This window comes from Mesoplodon densirostris, chromosome 18, assembly GCF_025265405.1.
Source record: "Mesoplodon densirostris isolate mMesDen1 chromosome 18, mMesDen1 primary haplotype, whole genome shotgun sequence".
Taxonomy (NCBI): Eukaryota; Metazoa; Chordata; class Mammalia; order Artiodactyla; family Ziphiidae; genus Mesoplodon; species Mesoplodon densirostris.
Window position 1 is genome coordinate 18,433,802 of NC_082678.1, and position 20,171 is coordinate 18,453,972.

General features: G+C 55.5%; 1 protein-coding gene across 2 annotated transcripts; it reads left to right on the plus strand.

Moving 5' to 3' along the window:
- The first annotated feature begins 1,012 nt into the window (after positions 1-1,012).
- EXOC7 (exocyst complex component 7) lies at positions 1,013-19,953 on the plus strand. Of its 2 annotated transcripts, XM_060080811.1 has the most exons (20): positions 1,013-1,137; positions 1,346-1,411; positions 2,562-2,746; positions 2,944-3,049; positions 5,312-5,534; positions 8,818-8,985; positions 11,898-11,990; positions 12,876-12,944; positions 13,925-14,070; positions 14,352-14,504; positions 14,776-14,874; positions 15,242-15,304; positions 15,576-15,642; positions 17,195-17,260; positions 17,586-17,706; positions 17,922-18,017; positions 18,970-19,033; positions 19,254-19,295; positions 19,403-19,536; positions 19,775-19,953. In XM_060080811.1, the coding sequence occupies exons 1-20, from the start codon at positions 1,078-1,080 to the stop codon at positions 19,875-19,877; spliced, it is 2,124 nt and encodes a 707-aa protein (XP_059936794.1). In that variant the 5' UTR covers positions 1,013-1,077; the 3' UTR covers positions 19,878-19,953. The 2 variants fall into 2 exon arrangements, with proteins under 2 accessions (XP_059936794.1, XP_059936795.1); XM_060080812.1 differs by lacking the exons at positions 11,898-11,990; positions 12,876-12,944.
- The last annotated feature ends 218 nt before the right edge of the window (positions 19,954-20,171 follow it).

Below are 20,171 nucleotides of genomic sequence, written 5' to 3' on the forward strand. Positions count from 1 at the left end.
CCCCCTTCCTGCCCCAGAGCTGCTTAGAGGAGAGTCTGGGCAGAGGAACTGAGACATTCTGGGACCCTGCAGCAGGGGCCCTAGCAGCTCTCCAAGCCTTTCTGATTTCCTCAGAGGCCCTGTGAGCAATGCTCCCCGTGTGTCTGAATACCTGCAGGCAGGCCTCAACCTCTCCTTAACTGACACCACCACCTGGGTCCCAAGCCCTCAGACAGGTCTGGGCTCTTTCAGCCTTCCCCTTGCACTGTTTCCAGATGTAGGAAAACTCCCCGCTGAAGCCACTTCTCTACCCGTCCAGGTCCTCAGCCCCCCCACCCGCTCCCTCCCCCCAGCAGGGTCCTCACCCCCAGCAAATAAAACCACACAGTTCTCTACAAAACAGACTCCTTCCGGTGGAGCTTGGGGCTTGCTCTCCGGTCCCATCCAAATCCCTGGGATGGACGCGCCGAGAACTCCCGCCACAGGAATTTGGCTGAGCCCCTCCACAAGGCAGGATTGTAGTTATTGGTGCCGCTGGGACCATGGGCGACCACTCTGTCCCCATACGAGGGCTTGCACACAGGGCCCGTTCCATGAGCTTTAGGGCCGAAGGGGGACAAGATTACACAGCCCCTTGTTCATTAAATGGGCACACATTAGGCGCCTGCTATGTGATAAGCTCTGTGCTATGCTTTGTGGGGAATGCGACATCGATGCCTGGATCCAGACTTCGATCTGGAGAAACGAATTCGTCATTGATCTCTGTGAGAAGAGTCAGCCTTCCCACGAAGACGGCAAGTGAGTTGTAACTGTTGTGACAAAACACCGCTCAAGAGAACCTTCTCTGTTGAGGGTGGAAACCCGCATCAAGGACAAACCCGAACACTGCTCTCTGCCACACCCAAGATGGCCACCTTCCCGGTGCCCCTGTACTGAGTTGCACGCAGGCGCACTCAGCCTGCCACTCCTAACATGGCACATCAGCGCGGCACCCCGGGGCGGGGCCGCGGGCGGAAGTGGGTGTGACAGGGACGGGAGCCGAGAGGGCACTCGGAGGCGAGGTACTGGGCAGTGAGAGCCGCTGGGAGGGTCGAAGTCATGATCCCCCCACAGGAGGCGTCCGCCCGGCGGCGGGAGATCGAGGACAAGCTGAAGCAGGTGGGGCTGGAGCTGGGGAGGCGGGGGAGGAGGTGGGGGAGGGGGTCGAGATGCGGGCCGGGCCTCTACTCAGGGAGGCGTCGGGAGTGGGAGGGGGCCCTCCCTGCGAGGAGACCTAGTCTCCTAGGGGCGAGGCCGTGGATCTACGACGCGGTGGTCTCCTTTAGCCTTCGGCTTCTGGTGATGTCCTTGCGTGCGCTCCCCCCAGGAGGAGGAGACGCTGTCCTTCATCCGAGACAGCCTGGAGAAGAGCGACCAGCTTACCAAGAACATGGTGAGTAACCCCTCAGCTGGGAGGGCTTCCAGACGCTGGAGGAGAACCCTGCGACCCGGTAGTTCAGGCACCTAAGGCCTGGGGGTGCGGGTCTGGGTAGTGGTGGTGCTAACCTGTGGGTTTCTCTAGCAACAGTGTGACACGTCTCTTAACACTCCCTTCCACTTGTCCGCCCCTTCACTGAGGATGCTGCAGCCCCCACTGGCCTGGACTTTCTGCTTTCTGCCTAAGTTCTCCATTCTTCCTTCTCTCCTTCTGCAGACATTTAGTGAGACTGACTTAGGTGGGCTGGGTACTGGCCATGCGTCATCATCAATTCAAGTGAGGGTTGGACGGCCGGGTTACCACTTCTGAGATTACTGAGGGCAGAAAAAGACTCAAGCCTTCACCCCAGAGGGCTTGAGGTGTAAAATGAGCTCTGAAGTCAGAGAGATCTGGGGTCTAGTCCCCGCCCCTCCACTTATTTGTGTGTGGCCCCTGACAGGTAACTCTGAGCCTCAGTTACCTCCTCTGCTAAAACAGACGATGCCAACCTCCAGTGTAACTGTGAAGGTCATAGAAGCTAATGCATGCAGATGCATTTTGCATAGTACCTGGTATACAATAGGTCCTCAGTAAATATGAGTTTCCTTCCTTGTTCCTAGAGAAGACTGGAAAAGCACAAACTGAGCAGATACAAACTTGAGTATGTATTTAGTAACACAGTCATCAGGTGCTAGGCCTTACTTAATGAGATTCACTCTTAGAGAGAAAGGGTTTTGAAGGTACCAGCAATGCATTTGAGGCTACTCTGTATGAAACTACTTCCTGTTCAGTCCAGGAAAGCATCAGAGAGAATAGAGATTGAGATTTGGCTTCAAAGGGTGGAAGGGAAGCCATCCTGAGGTGATTATCTGAGGAGGAGTTAATTTAATGCTTGACTTGCCTTCAAATCAAACTTCAGCCAATTTATTTGGGCCACCTCCTACGTGCCAGGCACAGGGTAGGTTCTGAGGATACAGTGGTGAACAGATATACCCTGTCCCTTCCCTCATGGAGCTTATTGTCTAGAAAACCAGAGAAGAGGCAGAAATTGCCAAGGACCTGGTGGGTGGCAGAAGCAGTGCTGGGACAACCCTGAGGCCTGAGAGCACGGAGCTTCCCCCCGCAGGTGTCTATCCTGTCATCCTTTGAGAGTCGCCTTATGAAGCTGGAGAACTCCATCATCCCTGTGCACAAACAGACGGAGAACCTGCAGCGGCTGCAGGAGAATGTTGAGAAGACTCTGTCCTGTCTGGACCACGTTATCAGCTACTACCATGTGGCCAGTGACACTGAGAAGATCATCAGGGAGGGGTGAGCTAGGGCCAGAAGGTCACATTCCTAACACCTCTTGCACCAGTGGCTGTAGGCCTTGGAAGGGAGGAGTAGAATACATTTGAGCCTCGAGTCCCCTGTGTTAATTCTCTTCTCCCCTTTCCAAATACCATTCTCTTGGTCCTTCCTCTTCAACTTCCATCTGCCCAGGCTAATAGGACTTTTCTCCTTTCCAGCCCCACAGGTAGGCTGGAAGAGTACCTGGGCAGCATGGCCAAGATTCAGAAGGCTGTGGAGTATTTCCAGGACAACAGCCCAGACAGCCCAGAGCTCAACAAAGTGGTAAGGGGCCAGCAGAGTGATGTGAGAGGTTTGGGGACACGAGTCATGGCCCTGGTCTCATGAGAGACACTGAACCAGCTTAAAAGAGAATATAGTAGAATAAACAGAAGTATATAATACCATACACATACTGTAGGCATTAAGATCTCTGTCTCAGAAATTACAGGTATACATCTTTATTGCATCTTAATAATTTAACTAAATTATAAGTTAAATATGAAGTATAAGTTTAACATTTGATTTTTATAAATGCATGGGTATTTTTTTATGGTAGCAAAAAATACATAATATAAAATTTGCCTTTTTAACCATCTTTAAGGGAACAGTTCAGTGACATTAAGTACGTTCACACTGTCATACAACCATCTCCAGAATTCTTTTCATCATCTCAGACTGAAACCCTGTACCCATTAAACACTAACTGCCCTTTCTCCTCCCCACCAACCCCTGGCCATCATCACTCTACTTTCTGACTCAATGAATTTGACTAGTCAGGGGACCTGCATTCATGTTTTCATATTCAATTTTTTTGTGTCATATCTTTGTGTTTAAGTTTTGGGGTCTTTAGATCACCAGAGGGAGATGGAGAAGGGCTGGGAAGTGAGATTTACTCAATGCATTGAGGAAAGGAGAGAATGCAGACAGGAGAAAAGGTGGGAGCAGAGGCCCAGACATCCCAGCCACTGAGGAACATTAGAGGGCAGGCCAGCTTGGACCCCCAGTCACCTGGCACACCTTCCTGGTGGCACCACAGTTCTTTCCCTGAGGCGTGTGTCTTACCCAGAAGAGGGGGTGGGCTGGGGAACAAAGATGGGAAACTGGCTTTTCTCCCACCCAGAAAGCTGTTGCTTAGAACAGTGCCTCCCAGCTTTTCTCCCATCGTGGCTCCATCGGAAATGAGAATGTTTGTGTAGCACACTGGGGTAAAGTGGTAACTAGCCAGTGGTCTCCGGCTGCGCACAGCGCCACCTGGCTACCCGGAGGACTGACAAGATCAATACCTTGGCACACCAGTAACGCAGTGGGCACACACCAGTAAAACCATAATACTGCAGCCCTTGGGTGGGCAGCCTGGACTCAGAGATTGGGATGCCAGGGGCTGGAGAACTTGATTCTTGAGGGTCTCTACCAAGTTTGGATCACAGAGTGAAGAGCTCTGTGCTAGAACTTGGGTGTGGGAGTGGATTAGAGAAGGAGAATACAAAAAGGATGCTATAGGTTTACCCTAGGGGACGTACTTTTCATTTAAGCAGAAATGCTCCAACTCCTCTCTCTATTTTTAAAACATCTTTACTGAGATATAATTCACATACCATAAAATTTACCCATTTAAAGTATAAAACGCGGTAGTGTTAGTATAATCACAGAGTTGTGCAACACCGGAATAAGTTTCATAACATTTTCATCGCCTAAAAAAAGAAGTCCATTGGCAGTCACTCTTCTTCCCTTCCCTTCCCCATTCACCCAGCCTCTGGTAATCACTCAGCTATTTTCTGTCTCTGTAAATTTACCTATTCTGGACTTCTCCTGAAAATGGAATCACACAATATGTGACCTTTTGTGTCTGACTTCCTTCACTTAGCATAATGTTTTCAAGGTTCATCTATGTGGTAGCGTGTGGCAGTGTTTCATTCCATTGTATGGTTGAATAATATTGCATTGTATGGATCTGCCACGTTTTGTTTATCCATCCATCACTTGGACACTCCACTTTTTGGCTGTTACAAACAGTGTTGCTATGAACCCTTGTGTACGAACTTTTGTGTGGACATATGTTTTCAATTCTCTTATCTGCTCTGGATACCTGTCGCTTGTCAGATACATGATTTGCAAGTATTTCCTCTCATTCTGTGAATTGTCTTTTCACTTTTTTGATGGTATCGTTTACAGCACAAAAGTTTTTAATTTGATGTAGTCCAATTTATCTATTTTTTTTCTTTTGCAAACCTTTTTCTAACAAGAACACAAATTAATGGTACAATGAGAAAATAATCAGCTGATATCTGTGAAGCACCTACTTGTAAAACTCTGGGTTTCACCTATGAACATACATTTTGAGAGAACACAAGGGAAAGAAATCATCAGGGAAAGCTTCCCAGCGTTTGTTCTCTGGGAAAAAGGAAGTGAAGGCAGAGGAGGGCCGAGGCCCAGAATCAGGAAGGCAAAGGAAGGGGATGGGGAGGCGAGGGCCTGCCGAATGCTGGAACAGCCGTGGACCCTGTTTCTTCTTTCCCTCCTCTCTTCCTTCCTTCTTCCCTGTAGAAGCTGCTGTTTGAGCGGGGGAAGGAGTCGCTGGAGTCCGAGTTCCGCAGCCTGATGACCCGGCACAGCAAGGTCGTGTCCCCTGTGCTCATCCTGGATCTGATCAGCGGTGAGGATGACCTGGAGGTACAGGAGGAGGTGCCCCTAGAGCACCTGCCTGAGAGCGTGCTGCAGGACGTGATCCGCATCTCCCGCTGGCTGGTGGAATATGGCCGCAACCAAGGTGAGGTGTCCTGGGGAGGCGGGGGCCCAGGTGGCAGGGCCAGAGGGAGTGGACTTTGCCCTCTGTTTCTTTTCTTTTTTTTTTTTTTTTGCGGTACGCGGGCCTCTCACCACCGTGGCCTCTCCCGTTGCGGAGCACGGGCTCCGGACGCGCAGGCCCAGCGGCCATGGCTCACGGGCCCAGCCGCTCTGCGGCATGTGGGATCCTCCCGGACCGGGGCACGAACCCGTGTCCCCTGCATCGGCAGGCGGACTCTCAACCACTGTGCCACCAGGGAAGCCCTGCCCTCTGTTTCTTTAATCCACCTGCATTTCTTTTAAAACAAAGGAGTTTAGTAGGAAACAATATGAGCAATAAGTCTACAGCTTATGTATCAAATTATGAATCTAGCTAAATTCAAGCTTTTTTTTTTTTTTTTTTTGTGGTACGCGGGCCTCTCACTGTTGTGGCCTCTCCCGCTGTGGAGCACAGGCTCCGGACGCGCAGGCTCAGCGGCCATGGCTCACGGGCCCACGGGCCCAGCCGCTCCGCAGCATGTGGGATCTTCCCGGACCAGGGCACGAACCCGCATCCTCTGCATTGGCAGGCGGACTCTCAACCATTGCGCCACCAGGGAAGCCCCCAAACTTTTTTTATGTACCTTACTTTCTTGTTTCTTTCCTTTTTTTGATTAATGATAAAAACTTCAAATAGCACAGAAAGGCTTAGGTGAAAAGCAAAAGTCCATCTCCCCACTTCCCTGATGCTTACAGTATCATAACCCAAAGATGAGTGCTGTTAAGGTTATTTATACCCTTCCAAAAAATTCTTTATGCCACTGTGTGTGTGTGTGAGAGAGAGAGAGAGAGAGAGAGAATAAATATGTGTGTATCTGCTCCTCGTTCCCAAGTGGAAGGGAGCATACTAAACACTCCCCTATGATTGTTTTTTTGGATTTTGCTTTCAACTTAGTAATATGTCTTGAGAGTGTTCCATATCAGTACATGTATATTGCTTCATTCTTTTTGGCAGCTGCATAATATTCCATGTTATGTTGGTACCATCATTTCTTTAAATCCAGTCCCAGAATTTTTTTAAAAATCCCAAGTTAAGCAAAAAATTTTTAAAAAAACCCAACTGTAATGAATATTCAATTTTAAGCTTTTTAGCCCTCCACACTCTTCTTCTCTTTGTTAGTTTGTACACATACCAAGTTGTCAGTGTGCGTTATCACTATCCCTGCCTTCCCTCAAGGACTCTGTGGTGCCAGGTCTCAGGGCCGCTTGTACTGACCACATGGCATGTCTGTGGCTCATGAGCTGCACTGTGGGAGCTGAGGGCTCAGCAGGAGCTTTTCAGGGGCTCCCTTGGGATAAGCCGGAGGCCAGTGGATGCTTCCAGACCCCTCAGTCCCCTTCAGTCAGAGCCTCAGTGCTTTGTTCCATTTTTCACATTGGCGACACACTCGTTGGGAACTGCTAAAATGTACCGTGGCATTCGTATCTTTTTCCTTGCTCGTTTGCATTTTTGGATTTTCCAGTTTTCCAGTATCGACAAATAGTGCTGCAGTGAGCACAATTGTATGGCTTGCTTTTCTTATTTAGGAAGTTCTCTGAGATATTTTCTCAAAGGTGCAATTATCAGGCAGAACTGTCTGAACAGATCTGTAACCTTTTTTATTTTTTATTTTTTATTTTTTGCTTTATAACAAATTTAATCAGTTATACATATACATATGTTCCCATATCCCCTCCCTTTTGCGTCTCCCTCCCACCCTCCCTATCCCACCCCTCCAGGCGGTCACAAAGCACCGAGCTGATCTCCCTGTGCTATGTGGCTGCTTCCCACTAGCTATCTACCTTACGTTTGGTAGTGTATATATGTCCATGCCGCTCTTTCACTTTGTCACAGCTTACCCTTCCCCCTCCCCATATCCTCAAGTCCATTCTCTAGTAGGTCTGTGTCTTTATTCCTGTCTTACCCCTATGTTCTTCATGACATTTTTTTTTCTTAAATTCCATATATATGTGTCAGCATACAGTATTTGTCTTTCTCTTTCTGACTTACTTCACTCTGTATGACAGACTCTAGGTCCATCCACCTCATTACAAATAGCTCAATTTCATTTCTTTTTATGGCTGAGTAATATTCCATTGTATATATGTGCCACATCTTCTTTACCCATTCATCCGATGATGGACACTTAGGTTGTTTCCATCTCCGGGCTATTGTAAATAGGGCTGCTATGAACATTTTGGTACATGTCTCTTTTTGAATTATGGTTTTCTCAGGGTATATGCCCAGTAGTGGGATTGCTGGGTCATATGGTAGTTCTATTTGTAGTTTTTTAAGTAACCTCCATACCGTTCTCCATAGTGGCTGTACCAATTCACATTCCCACCAGCAGTGCAAGAGTGTTCCCTTTTCTCCACACCCTCTCCAGCATTTATTGTTTCTAGATTTTTTGATGATGGCCATTCTGACTGGTGTGTAGTTTTGATTTGCATTTCTCTAATGAGTAGATCTGTAACCTTCTTGCCATCTTGAGTTCGTCTCCGGGTAGGTGGGGCCAGTCGACTGACCCATCGAAAATCCCACAGCTGTTTGTTCTTCATTAGCTTTATTTATCTTAGCTATTTGACAGGGTTTTCACAATCCTCTAATTTTTTAAAATTTGCATTTCATTCATGGCTAAAGAAATGGTGTGTTTTTTAATTCAGTGACACTTGCTGTCTCTTTACCGCATATAAATTGCTCACATCCTTTGACCCCCTTACCAAGTTGAAGCTGGATGCTAACTTTACATTTTTTTTAATCTAAAAAAACCTTACTGTGGACTTCCTTGGCAGTCCAGCGGTTAAGACTCGGCACTTCCAGCGCAGGGGACATGGGTTCAATCCCTGGTCAGGGAAGATGCCATGTGGCATGGCAAAAAAAAAAAAAAAAAAAACCTTACAGGGAATTCCCTGGCGGTTCAGTAGTTAGGACTTGGCACTTTCACTGCCAGGGGCCCGGGTTCAATCCCTGGCTAGAGACCTAAGATCCCACAGGCCACACGGCGTGGCCAAAAATAAATAAATAAAATAAAAAATAACAACTAACTGTTGGTTCTGTTGGGGGATACTTTCCCTTTTAAGCCTTTGATTTGGGACGGACGAGGCCATGTGGGAGGCCGCTAGGAAGGGGGTAGCAAGGAGCAGTGGTGGGCACCACTGCTGCCCTGCGGAGCTGCGTCTGGAAGTGAGAGGGAGGCCCTGGGGCCAGGCAGAGGCAGGGACCCCAGCTGTCGCCCATCTCTCCTCAGACTTCATGAACGTCTACTACCAGATCCGCTCCAGCCAGCTGGACCGCTCCATCAAAGGCCTGAAGGAGCATTTCCGGAAGAGCAGTTCTTCGTCTGGGGTCCCCTACTCCCCTGCTGTCCCCAACAAGAGGAAGGACACACCTACCAAGAAGCCGGTCAAGCGGCCAGGTGAGTCCCCACCCTGGCCCACCTCAGAACCAGACAGAAGCTCTGTGGGACCCGGGTTGCCTTTGGCCACCCTGGGGGTAGCAGCTGCTACAGCTTGACCTCACAGCGACCCCCAACTATAGGTACGCAGGACAGAAAGCAGGTGTCTGCCCACCTAGCAAGGCCCCATCCGCTGAGCTTCTCTCTGCCCAGCCGAGTCTGGGGGCTACATAAGTGTCCTTGGAGTGGAGGGTCACAGGCACAGAGAGGTGGGCTGACAGGGGTGCCGGGGCAGAGCCCCTTGCTGGACCCCCTTCTCCTCCCTGCGTCAGGAGGCCAGGCACGCTGCTGCCGCCAAAACCGTGGACAGGACGGGGCAGGCACTGCAGCCGTCACCTTGCAGAAAGCCAGGGTGGCTTGAAGAAGTGGATAGGGGAGAGTTTCCACTTTCACAGTCACCCAGAAAGGAAAATAACCCCACGCCTTCTTCTCCAAAGAACTTAATCCGGCTTTTGGGCCCCACTCGAAAGTTAGTGCCTTGCGGCGGGAGAGTCAAGGGAGGGGTGTTGAGGTGGGAGACGCCTGGGCTGTGGACGTTGGTATCCTGGGCGAACAGCTCACTGTCTGTCCTTCTTCCCGTCATCATGTCCCCTGTAGTCTACGCTCCAGGTAAACAGTGTTCCTGGGTGTCAGCTTCCACTTGGCAAGCCTGGCTGTGTCTGGCTGCTGAGAGGTGTGGCCCTCGAGAGGCTGGGGTATTCCAGGGTGAGGGGCTGCTGCAAGCCCCAGGGAGAGAGAGCCAGTGAGGCTGGGGGCTGCTCCCACCCTAGCCTTCCCTGTCCAGCTGCTGCTGTGGGCACACATCCCGGGTGCCCCGGCGGGACCCGCCCCTCATGACGGCGTTTTCCTTACCTGCCCGTCAGAGAACGAAGGGCCTGTTGACACTCGCCGCGAGCACCTGCTCCTCCTCAGGCCTTTGTTCAGGCTTCGGAGATACGGCTGAGCCGAGGGTGCCTGCAGGGGCGCAGGGGAGTCGAGCGTAAGGGAATCTGGGTGGCCCCAGCAGGAAGAGCCCTGCCTTCGCCCACCCCAGTGTGGATATCCTGGCCGACCCCCTGGGGAACCTGCCACAAACGGTGACCCTACTAAGCCAGCCTGCGCAGCCGCAGCTGGCTGCACCTGGGCCTGTCCGTCTCTGTGCCTTGGTTCTGGGAGGTTGTGAGGCTGCCTGGGCCTTGGCCGGTCTGTGCTCTCTTCCCCTCTGTCTCTTCTCTGATGGGCCCAGTGGAGGCCCCAGGACCCAGTCTGCATCCAAGAGTGCTGCTGGCCGTGCAGGGAGCAGGGATCTGATCTCGGGGCCCCCAGTGGGCCTAATCTAGCTTGGCTTAGAGCCCCAAGAGGAAAACTCGGGCTCTGAGCGTCCCTCTGGTTTCTGTGGGCTTTCAAGAGTTGTCAGGAGCTGGGGGGCTCAGGACTGACGTCAGGAACTAGGGAATCAGGCCCCTGGGACATCAGTTCCCAGCCCTTGAGGAGAGGAGCAGGGAGGCCTCGGTGGGTAATGAAGCACCGACCTCAGCGTCGTTCGTGGTCATTGTGCTCCTGATGGGTTTGGCGGCTGCCGGATCAGTGTCCCCAGCCCACGTCCACGCGAGCATACTGGCGAGGTTCCTGGAGGCCCGGCGGGCCCACCTGCTCCTGGTCGGTTGTGGGGCAGGGCACTGACTCGCTCATTAGCGGGGCTGCTCACTGAAGGGGCAGAACCCAGCGAGACAGATGCTGAGCCCAAGCCCCAAAACCTGGTCATTAGTAACTACTTACGGTTGGTGCAAACAGAAAGAAATGAGCCGCTCCAGACGCCGTCCCTTCTCCACTAGCCTTCTGGGGAGCTGCCAGGACCCAAGAAGCCTCACTGTGTTCAGAGGTGCAAGGGGGCACCTGGGAGTCCCCAGGGAAGAGGGACGGAGTTACACTCATGGGTGCCTCCCCTGCCCCAGTACATTTTATTAACAGGGCAGCTGTACACATCTGTTTTAAATGCTGTTTTATTTCCCCACGTTTTCTGCCCTGCGATGTCTCGTTCCCACAGAGGTAGCTGACCCTGGAGGCTGTGGGCGCTGCAGTTTTGTTTTCATTGTTCTCACTTGTGATACTAACTGTTGGATTTTTCCCCCCATGCCAAGAGCATGTGCCCTTTCCTGCTGCCCTCCCTCCTGCTCTCTGTGTGATGGCTCCTATTAACTTCTTTTTGGCTTTTGAGTTTTTCCCAATTGCTTTGGTGGTTTGGGTCCCTCCCCTGGTGTATGGGGCCAGTCTGCCTCTGGGTCTCCAAGCCTTCTGTCTTGGGCGTTGCTGTCCCAGGAAGCTCAGTCCCATTTCACCAACTCCTGGGTGCTGCTTTCCTTTGGCTACTGTTTAGCCGCGTCCCAGCACTGAGCATGCCCGGAGAACTCTGCCTGCCCTCTGGGGAGGAGCCATGGGCCTGCCCGCTTCAAGGTGCCCCCAGGCTCTGCCACTTGGTCTTGCCTTCTAGGTGTGAGAGCTCCATCGCTAGCTCCTCCATCCCAGGCCCTTGTCTATTTCTGAGTTAAGTGCCACTCAGTACTGTTTTTTATTTTTGGCTTCTCCTGGTGGATCTTGGCCCATCTCATCTCCTTCACCCTCTGCACTTCCTAAAATGAACTCAGATCTGGAACAGTGAGGGTCGCTGGCAGGATCAGGAGCTCCACTGGGGGAACGAAATGTGTCCGTTCCTCCATCTCCTTCCGCGGGGCCTCTGGCGGGCCCAGGAGAGGCCTGCTGGGAGAGATGGTACCCGGGCGTGCTCTCTGCTGGGGGTGGGCGTGGGCCTGGGGGGCAGGTGGAGGGCTGCTGCTGTTTTCTCTCACTCGTTTCCTAGGTCTTCTTATCTCCTCTCTGTGTGGCTCTGGTGACAGGGACGATCCGTAAGGCTCAGAACCTTCTGAAACAGTATTCCCAGCATGGTCTAGATGGGAAAAAGGGGGGCTCTAACCTCATTCCTCTGGAAGGTAATCATCCTGTGTTCCTCTCCTCTTCCCTCCTCGTCCACCGTGTGTCCACTCTCGTGGTAGGGCAGAGCCTCCAACCCCCCAGAGGGCCTCGGGCGCAACCCTGAGAGGGGACCAGGGGTGGGAACTGAGGTCCTGGGCCTCTGACCCCAGCTGGCTCGGGGGCAGCTTTCATGGCCCTCGGCCTGGTCCTGTCTGGCTGACGGCAGCTCTGCCCTCCCGGAGGCTTCCCGCTCCCTCCCCTCCCTGTCTCTGTCCTTGTCTCCTGTTTGAACTCAGAGAAAGTTCTTTGTCACGGGCAGCCCTTTCACGCTCAGACCAGCAGTGGCAGGACCAAGACAGCCGAGGCCTCCTGGCCGCCCCCCTCCACCTGAAAGGCGAGCATGTGCCACAGGGGACAGGCAGCCCGTACACCATGTCCCTGCCTCCCTCCCATCAGAGGAAGGACAGCCCTGCCCTAGTGGACCAGATCCGCCTTCAAAAGAATGACCCTGGGGGCAAAAAGAAGCCTGTCCCCATTCACTGGGCAGTGACATTTCTCTAACTGGATCTCTCCCCAAATATGGTGAGATAAACCCCCTGGGGCTGAGCATCAGACCTTCCGCAGCTGCTGGAAACTTCAGAAACCCGGCTTTCTCTTAGCCTCCAGGCTTGGGGAAACCAGCTCCCGAGGATGGTCCGGGGCACTGCAAGTCAGGCGTGAAACGGCTGTTCCCAAGGTGGTCTGAGCAGAGGAGGGGCTCAGAGCCCTCTCCAATGCCCCTTCCCCTACACCCCATCTCACATCCCCCCCTGGAGATCGAGGGCTTCTTCCCAGTCCCCCGAGAGGCAGCCACCCCGCCCCTGGATAAACGCTGCTTGTGTTTGCGGCCGACGTCTCGCTAGGTCACGAGTATGATTTCCGAGTTAAGCACCTGTCCGAGGCCCTGAACGACAAGCACGGGCCACTGGCCGGTGAGTACTGCAGCCCAGCCCGAGGGCAGCCGCCGCTGCATTCACGGCCGTCCCCAGAGGGCCTGTTCCGGCCTGGCCTAGCCGGCCGCTCCGCTCCAAGGATGAGCCCGGCCTACTCGCCTCTCTCTCTCTCCGGTCTGTCTCTCTTTTGGGCACTAGGTCCCCTTGCCTCTCTCCAGGTGGGAGTGCACGCCTGGCTCTCAGGGCCTGGGCCAAGGGCAGAAGTTGCCGCCACTCGGAAGGCGGGCAGAGAGGGCAGGCGGGCCCCTGGAGGGCAGGGAGCACCAACACCTGACTCCAGCGATGGCTCCAAACCTCTGACTCCTCGGAGCCCGTCCCTCGGCACATAGGACCAGGTTGCCAGCGGGCACCCCTGCCCCAGCCTCCAATGCAGTAGCGGTATCCTGTCTCCTGCTGGGGCAGCTGACAACCAGGGAGCCCTCCCCCTCTGAGGCTCATTTTGCCTCTTCTCCAGTTTTGACGCCATGCCAGCTAGCCTTATGGACCAGAGCCCACTGCCTTTTTATACGTTCCAGAAGGCCTGGCGGGGCTGGTATCTGGCTCCAGAGGCCCAGCATTTTCGGAGATGGATGACCGTTGTGCCTGCCTCCTTGAGGTGGATGCGGCCACTTGCCCATCCCTGGGTGTCCTCTTCCCAGTACAATTCAGAATCCTCAGTCTTGGGGTCAGGCGTGTCTTATCCAGGAAGTCGATTGGGGGATCTTCTTATCCTTTTTATCCATCTCCCCAACACCTCTCGTACCTGACGTTCTGGAACAAAGGCTGGACTCAGCCCGTTTTTCCCCTCGCACCCCGTCGGGCCTGCTGGAGTTCTCTCCGCTTTCTGCCGGCACAGTCTTCTTCCCCATCTGCTGCTAGTCTGGCTATAGGCCAGGAACTGGGGAGACTCGTGCCCCACCCCCCAGCAGGGAGAGGGTCTGCCCCAAGCCAGTAGCTCAGGGGCGCTGCTTTCCCCCCAGGGAGAGATGACATGCTGGACGTGGAGACCGACGCCTACATTCACTGCGTCAGTGCCTTTGTCAAGCTGGCCCAGAGCGAGTACCAGCTGCTGACGGATGTCATCCCTGAGCACCATCAGAAAAAGACCTTCGACTCTTTGATACAGGTCCTGCCCCACCCCACCCTGCCCCTGGGCCCTGACCAGATGCCCCAGCAAGAGCTGTCACTGCAGAAGCTTGAGTTTGGTCCAGGCATGCAGTCCATAGCCCTCAACTCCAGCCACCACCTCCAGTCCCATCCTGGGGATCTGTCCTGAGTGGCGTGTCCTGGTCGGGACCTCCCCATTGGGGGCATACTTCCCCCACGCCCCTCCAGGTGCCCTCACCGTCCCTGGGAACTGGCTGTCTGCCCTCTCCCCTGAGCCCTCTCCCTGCCCCGCTCTCTCAGGATGCCCTGGATGGGCTGATGTTTGAAGGGGAGAACATTGTGACTGCTGCCCGGAAGGCCATCATCCGACACGAATTCTCGGCTGTGCTCACCGTCTTCCCCAGCCTGCGGCACCTCAAGCAGACCAAGCCTGAGTTTGACCAGGTGCTCCAGGTATGTGGGTGAGGATGCCCTTGGGGACCCCGGGAGGAGGAATCCTGCTGCCCGGCATGGCCTCCCAGGAGAACTGTGTTCTCTACCCCCACGCGTCTGCTCCGAGGGTGAGTGGCGGCAGCTTCCTCAGGGCCCCGGGCATGTGGAGGTGCTCTCAGGGTGAGTGAAGAGGGGAGACAGTCCCCGGGGGTGAGGGGCTGGGAAGGAGCAGGGCCCCAGGCACAGCCTGTAGCCGGGTTCTGGCGCCCTGTGCAGCCATGTGCTTCCTCAGGGGACTGCCGCCAGCACCAAGAACAAGCTGCCCAGCCTCATCACCTCCATGGAGACTGTTGGAGCCAAAGCGCTGGAGGACTTCGCTGACAACATCAAGGTGCTCTCCCTCCCTCCGCTGCCATGCAGGACGGCCAGTGGGGCTGTGGGCAGGGCCACCGGTGACCTGGCTTGGAAACTCTTTCTGAAAGCAGGCCTCCAAGAGGGGCGGGCCTGCCCTGTGGGGAAGCCGGCCGTGCTGCTATTCTCCTGTCAGTGCCCACGGGCCTCCCTTTCTTCCCCAGGGGCTCCAGAGGCCCCCACCCCAGGCATCAAGCTCCTGCCTCGCTTTTCCCATCTTTGTGCCTGAGGGGGATCCTGACACCTGTCTGCCAGGAGGTGGCGCCATGAGCCCGCAGACTGGGGTGTGGGGTGGGCGCGAGACTCCCTGGGAGCTGCTTCAGGGAGTCAGGCTGTTCTTCCCACAGAACGACCCGGACAAGGAGTACAACATGCCCAAGGATGGCACTGTGCACGAGCTCACGAGCAACGTAGGTGCTGCCCGGAGGCTCCTGGGGTGGGGAGGGGGCGCAGGTAGCAGGATGGACTGCAAGGTGCTTAGTGCCCCTAGCAGACAGGACCTTTCCCAGGAGACCAAACCCAGAGGGTGAAGCACGAAGTTTGCAGCCACTCTTTTCGCTGGGCAGGCCCCTGGCCCTGTACCTGTCCTGGAATGGTCAGAGGGGGTGAACTGTAGGAGGTGATCCGACCTTTGGGTCCTGCCCTTGACCTTCTTCCTGGACCTGTTTTCTCCCCACGCAGGCTATCCTCTTCCTGCAGCAGCTCCTGGACTTCCAGGAGACGGCGGGCGCCATGCTGGCCTCCCAAGGTACTTGGCCCCTCCCAGCGGGGCCCCGTGCCCCACTCCTCCCTCTGGCCTGGAGACGTGGGGTTAGCCCCCTCTGGGTGAGGAGATTTCCCCCACCCTGTGGAGTGGGAAGGAGATGTGGCCTGTGGCGGGAGCCCCAGGCTGCTTGGGCCATCTGGGCCCAGCATCAGGAACGCAGCCGGGGTTTGACTACCTTTCCTGCCTCCACACCCTCTTGGCTCCCTCCACTGTCCTCACTCTGGAGAGCAGAACTCACTGGTTTGGAGGTGCCCTTCCCGCCCCGCCCCTCTTTCTGCATTTCCCCACCTCCTCTTGTGTTGCCTGTCCTCCTAATTAGTCCAATACAGCTGACCCTTTACAGCTGGCATCTCAGGGCCAGCCTGGTGTCTTCCCGTGACTGACTGCTGTCCTGGGACTGGGGCTCAGGAGGTTAGCACGTGGGGAAGAGCACGCTTCCGAGCACTGAGACCCAGCCCAGCTTGTTGGGCCCCCAGGCCTTCCCTTTTCCCCCCAGTCTAGGGGCAAGGAGCCAAGGTGCAGCCTCTGGCCTGTGGTTCTCCAGATGTCCACTTTCCAGTGTGCCGCTGGCCTTCAGGGGTCCAGCCTGGGCTGTCCTGCTGTCTGTTTCTGGCATCGCGGGGAGTGGTCTGCTTGGCTCGGGTGTTGCGGCCATTTCTAACCTGTTTTTGCACTTTGCATCTTTCTCCCTCCTTTGTCTCTCCCCCCTTCCCCTCTGTGCGCACTGCCTCTCACTGCGTAGTCCTTGGGGACACATACAATATTCCTTTAGACCCCCGAGGTAAGCAGCAGGGCTCTGCAGCCCCATCCTTCCCCTCTGAAGCCCTATGAGTGAGGTTCCCTGGGGACAGAGGCATCTGGACAGACTCAGGACCCCAGTAGGAGTGGGGTCAGAGGGGACACGGGTTCCTTCCAGGTGCTCCCAACCCTCTCAGCTCCCTGACGGCCACTTTCTGTCTCTGGGTTTCTCCAGGCAGCATCCTGCTGTGTCCAGCATCCTGAGTACACCCTTCAAGCTGGTCTAGCACCTCCCTGTCCCCTTCCTCCCCCATCCGCTCCCTTCCCCCCTTGGCTTTCTGCTCTGTGCAGCCAGCAAGTCTGTTCAGAAGGCCCTGGTAGAGGAGGTTGTAGGCAGTGAGGGTGAAGGTGGAGAGGCCATGGGGGGCCTATTCTAAGAGTCTGTTGCTGACAAATGGAAGAAGTGGGCCTTGTCGGTACCCCCAGCATGGGTCAGGGGCTGGGTTGCAGAGGCTGTCCCGTTCCTGTCCTGCCAGCCTTCCTGCTGGCCCTGGGCCAGCTCATTACCCCCGCCAGCCGAGACCATGGAGGCGCTGGCCCTGGGTTCCAGGAAGAGTCCCAGGGAGCACCCCCCGCAGCGGGAAGGGAGCCCTGTAGCTCAGCACGTCCCCAGCTCTGCCCGAGGGAGGCTCGGGCCCCTCCCAGGGTTTCCTCAGCCGCTCCGCGGGCCTAGGGGAGGCTAGAGAGGGTCTCGGCTGCTGCCACTGCTGTGGTAACAGGACTCCTCCTCTCACAGAGACCAGTTCCTCAGCCACCAGCTACAGCTCCGAGTTCAGCAAGCGCCTCCTGAGCACCTACATCTGTGAGTGCACCCCGCCAGCCAGCAGCCTCCAGCCCCCGGCCTCCCTGCCTCCCTGCCTCTTCCCTTCCGTCTCCTTTTTGTGCTCTCCTGCTAGTCCAGGTCCCGCTCCTGAGCACCAGCGCCCCGACTTTTAGAATTGCAGCCTGACCTCTGGTTGGGGGGCCGCGGGGGCTCGGCAAAAGCCTCCCAAGGCTGGCGAGGCTGGTGGGGTCTCGAGTCCGGGAGGAACAAGGAGCGACGGGTGGGAGTTGGTCTGTGGGCCCCAGGATTGAGTCGTTTGGGTCAGACTGCCACGGGAGGCGTGACCACGTCCTGCCCTGTGCAGGTAAAGTCCTGGGCAACCTGCAGCTGAACTTGCTGAGCAAGTCCAAGGTGTACGAGGACCCGGCTCTGAGCGCCATCTTCCTGCACAACAACTACAACTACATCCTCAAGGCCCTGGAGAAGTAAGTGGCTACGGGTGCTGGTCTGCAGCTCTCACCCGCCCCTGCCTGGCCTGCCTGGGCTGGCTGTGCCCCCTCGTGTCCAGGGCGGGGAGGGCGCCGCTTTACCCTTCCCAGTCCCAGGACCCAGGGAGGTGGGAGGCAGGCCCCACTGGTGTTGCTGCAGAGGCCGGCAGCCTTTCTATCGTTCTCTCCTCTCTCGCCTGCTCCCACCCCAGGTCTGAGCTGATCCAGCTGGTGGCCGTGACCCAGAAGACTGCCGAGCGCTCCTACCGCGAGCACATCGAGCAGCAGATCCAGACTTACCAGCGCAGGTGGGCCTCCGCCCACCCTCCCGCTCCCCGACCTGTGTCCCCACCAGTAACGCTTCCTTCTCAGAGCCTCGGGATGCTGGGCCCAGTCAGAGTGGACTCAATGACGGGGAACTGCCACCCTGTGAACCCCAATCCTCTACTTGTTTTTTTTTTTTTTTTTCTTTTTTCTTTTTGCGGTATGTGGGCCTCTCAGTGTTGTGGCCTCTCCCGTTGCGGAGCACAGGCTCCGGATGCGCAGGCCCAGCGGCCATGGCTCACGGGCCCAGCCGCTCCGCGGCATATGGGATCCTCCCAGACCGGGGCACGAACCCGTATCCCCTGCATCGGCAGGCGGACTCTCAACCACTGCGCCACCAGGGAGGCCCTCTACTTGTTTTTTAATCACACTCATGGGGTGGAGAAGGGTGGTTGCCAAGGGTGACGACTAAAATGGTTGAAGGGCTGCCCATCAGAGATGTGGGTAACGTTTAGACCAAGGGACTGACAAGGTCCCTTGAACTTGGCTGAGCCTCACTCTACAGGGCTCTCTCTGCCCCTCTCCTGTTTCTTAGTTTGTGCGTCTCCCTCTCCCTTTGGGTGTTTCTTCCCCGTGACCGTATCTCCCTCTGCTTTCCCGTTTATCTGTCCTCCATTCCCTCTTTTCTCATCTGCTTCTCCATCTTAATTGGCCATGATATCAACGTGAAGTGTAGTTGGTAGTGTTTGTTCAATTTATTGAATGTTCTGTTTCCTGTTCTTAATTTTAAAAGCGAGCAGCTTGAACATTTTTATTCCCAAGGAAAAAAATCTCAGCTGTGTTTTGCTTAGTTACAACCCAGACTGATCCCTGCCCTCACCCTCTCCCCCAGTAGATCAAGAGATTTTTAAAAAACAAAACAATCGAGCCCCAGGGAAGGAGCAGCTGCCTGAGGCTGTCCCGTCTCTGCCCTCTGCTTCTCTCCCTGCCTGGCAGTTGGTTAAAGGTGACTGACTACATTGCTGAGAAGAATCTACCTGTGTTCCAGCCCGGAGTCAAGGTGGGCTGAAGGCCTGGGCTGGGATGGGATGTCTAGCAGATGTGGTGCTTTCTGTTGTGTCTCTGGGAAAAAACAGACAACTGGGATGAGAAAGCAAAGGACGCATATGGCCATCCAGGCAGCAGGGGAGAGGGCTGGGCTTGGGGTTTGGGGAAGGAGCAGGGGCAGGATGATTCTGCTCTGAGGGACGCTTTCTCTGCCGTCTCCCCTGGCCCCCCAGCTTCGGGACAAGGAGCGGCAGGTGATCAAGGAACGTTTTAAGGTAAGTCGGGATCCTGCCCGCTCCACTGATCGCTGCTGCTACTATAGCAACACAGACTCAGACATTTATCTTTGGGTCACTTCTGTTTCCACTGTTTTGGTGACCAGGGCTTCAACGATGGCCTGGAAGAATTGTGCAAGATACAGAAGGCCTGGGCTATTCCCGACACGGAGCAGAGGGACAAGATCCGCCAAGCCCAGAAAAACATTGTTAAGGAGACCTACGGGGCCTTTCTGCACAGGTTAGCCCTCCGTCTCTGCCCTGCCAGCCCCACGCTCCCCCGGCTGGACCACTGGGCCCTTCTCTTCTTCAAGGAAACCTGGAGAGGGTGGTGGGTTTGGGTGGCAGATCCAGTGCCCAGGGCTTTGGTGTGGGGCCAGACCCGGACATCACCCAGGGGCACCCCGTCGGGAGGGCCTTAGGCTGAGGCAGAGCTGGGGAGGAGCTGGGCGTCCCCACTGACCTCAGCGCCCGGTCAGGTACGGCAGCGTGCCCTTCACCAAGAACCCTGAGAAGTACATCAGGTACCGCGTGGAGCAGGTGGGCGACATGATCGATCGCCTCTTCGACACCTCCGCCTGAGCCGCCGCCGCCCCTGCCTGCTCTGCCGGGCCAGCCGTGTTAGTGGACAGATAAACCAGTGTTAACTTGCCTCTGGGCCCGGTGAGCATGGCGTCCTTTGACACGGGGGTCTTTCTCCACCACCCCGACCAGGAGCCCCGTCCCGGAGCCCTCGGGTCCCGGTTTGCCCTTCCTCTCGCAGCCCCCAGTCCCCGCACAAGCAGCGCTCTCCCGGAGCTCTGGGCTTCCCCCGCACCTTGGGTTTCGTGACCCTGACTGCAGCCCGCAGGGGCCACATGACGGCTTCAAGGCAGG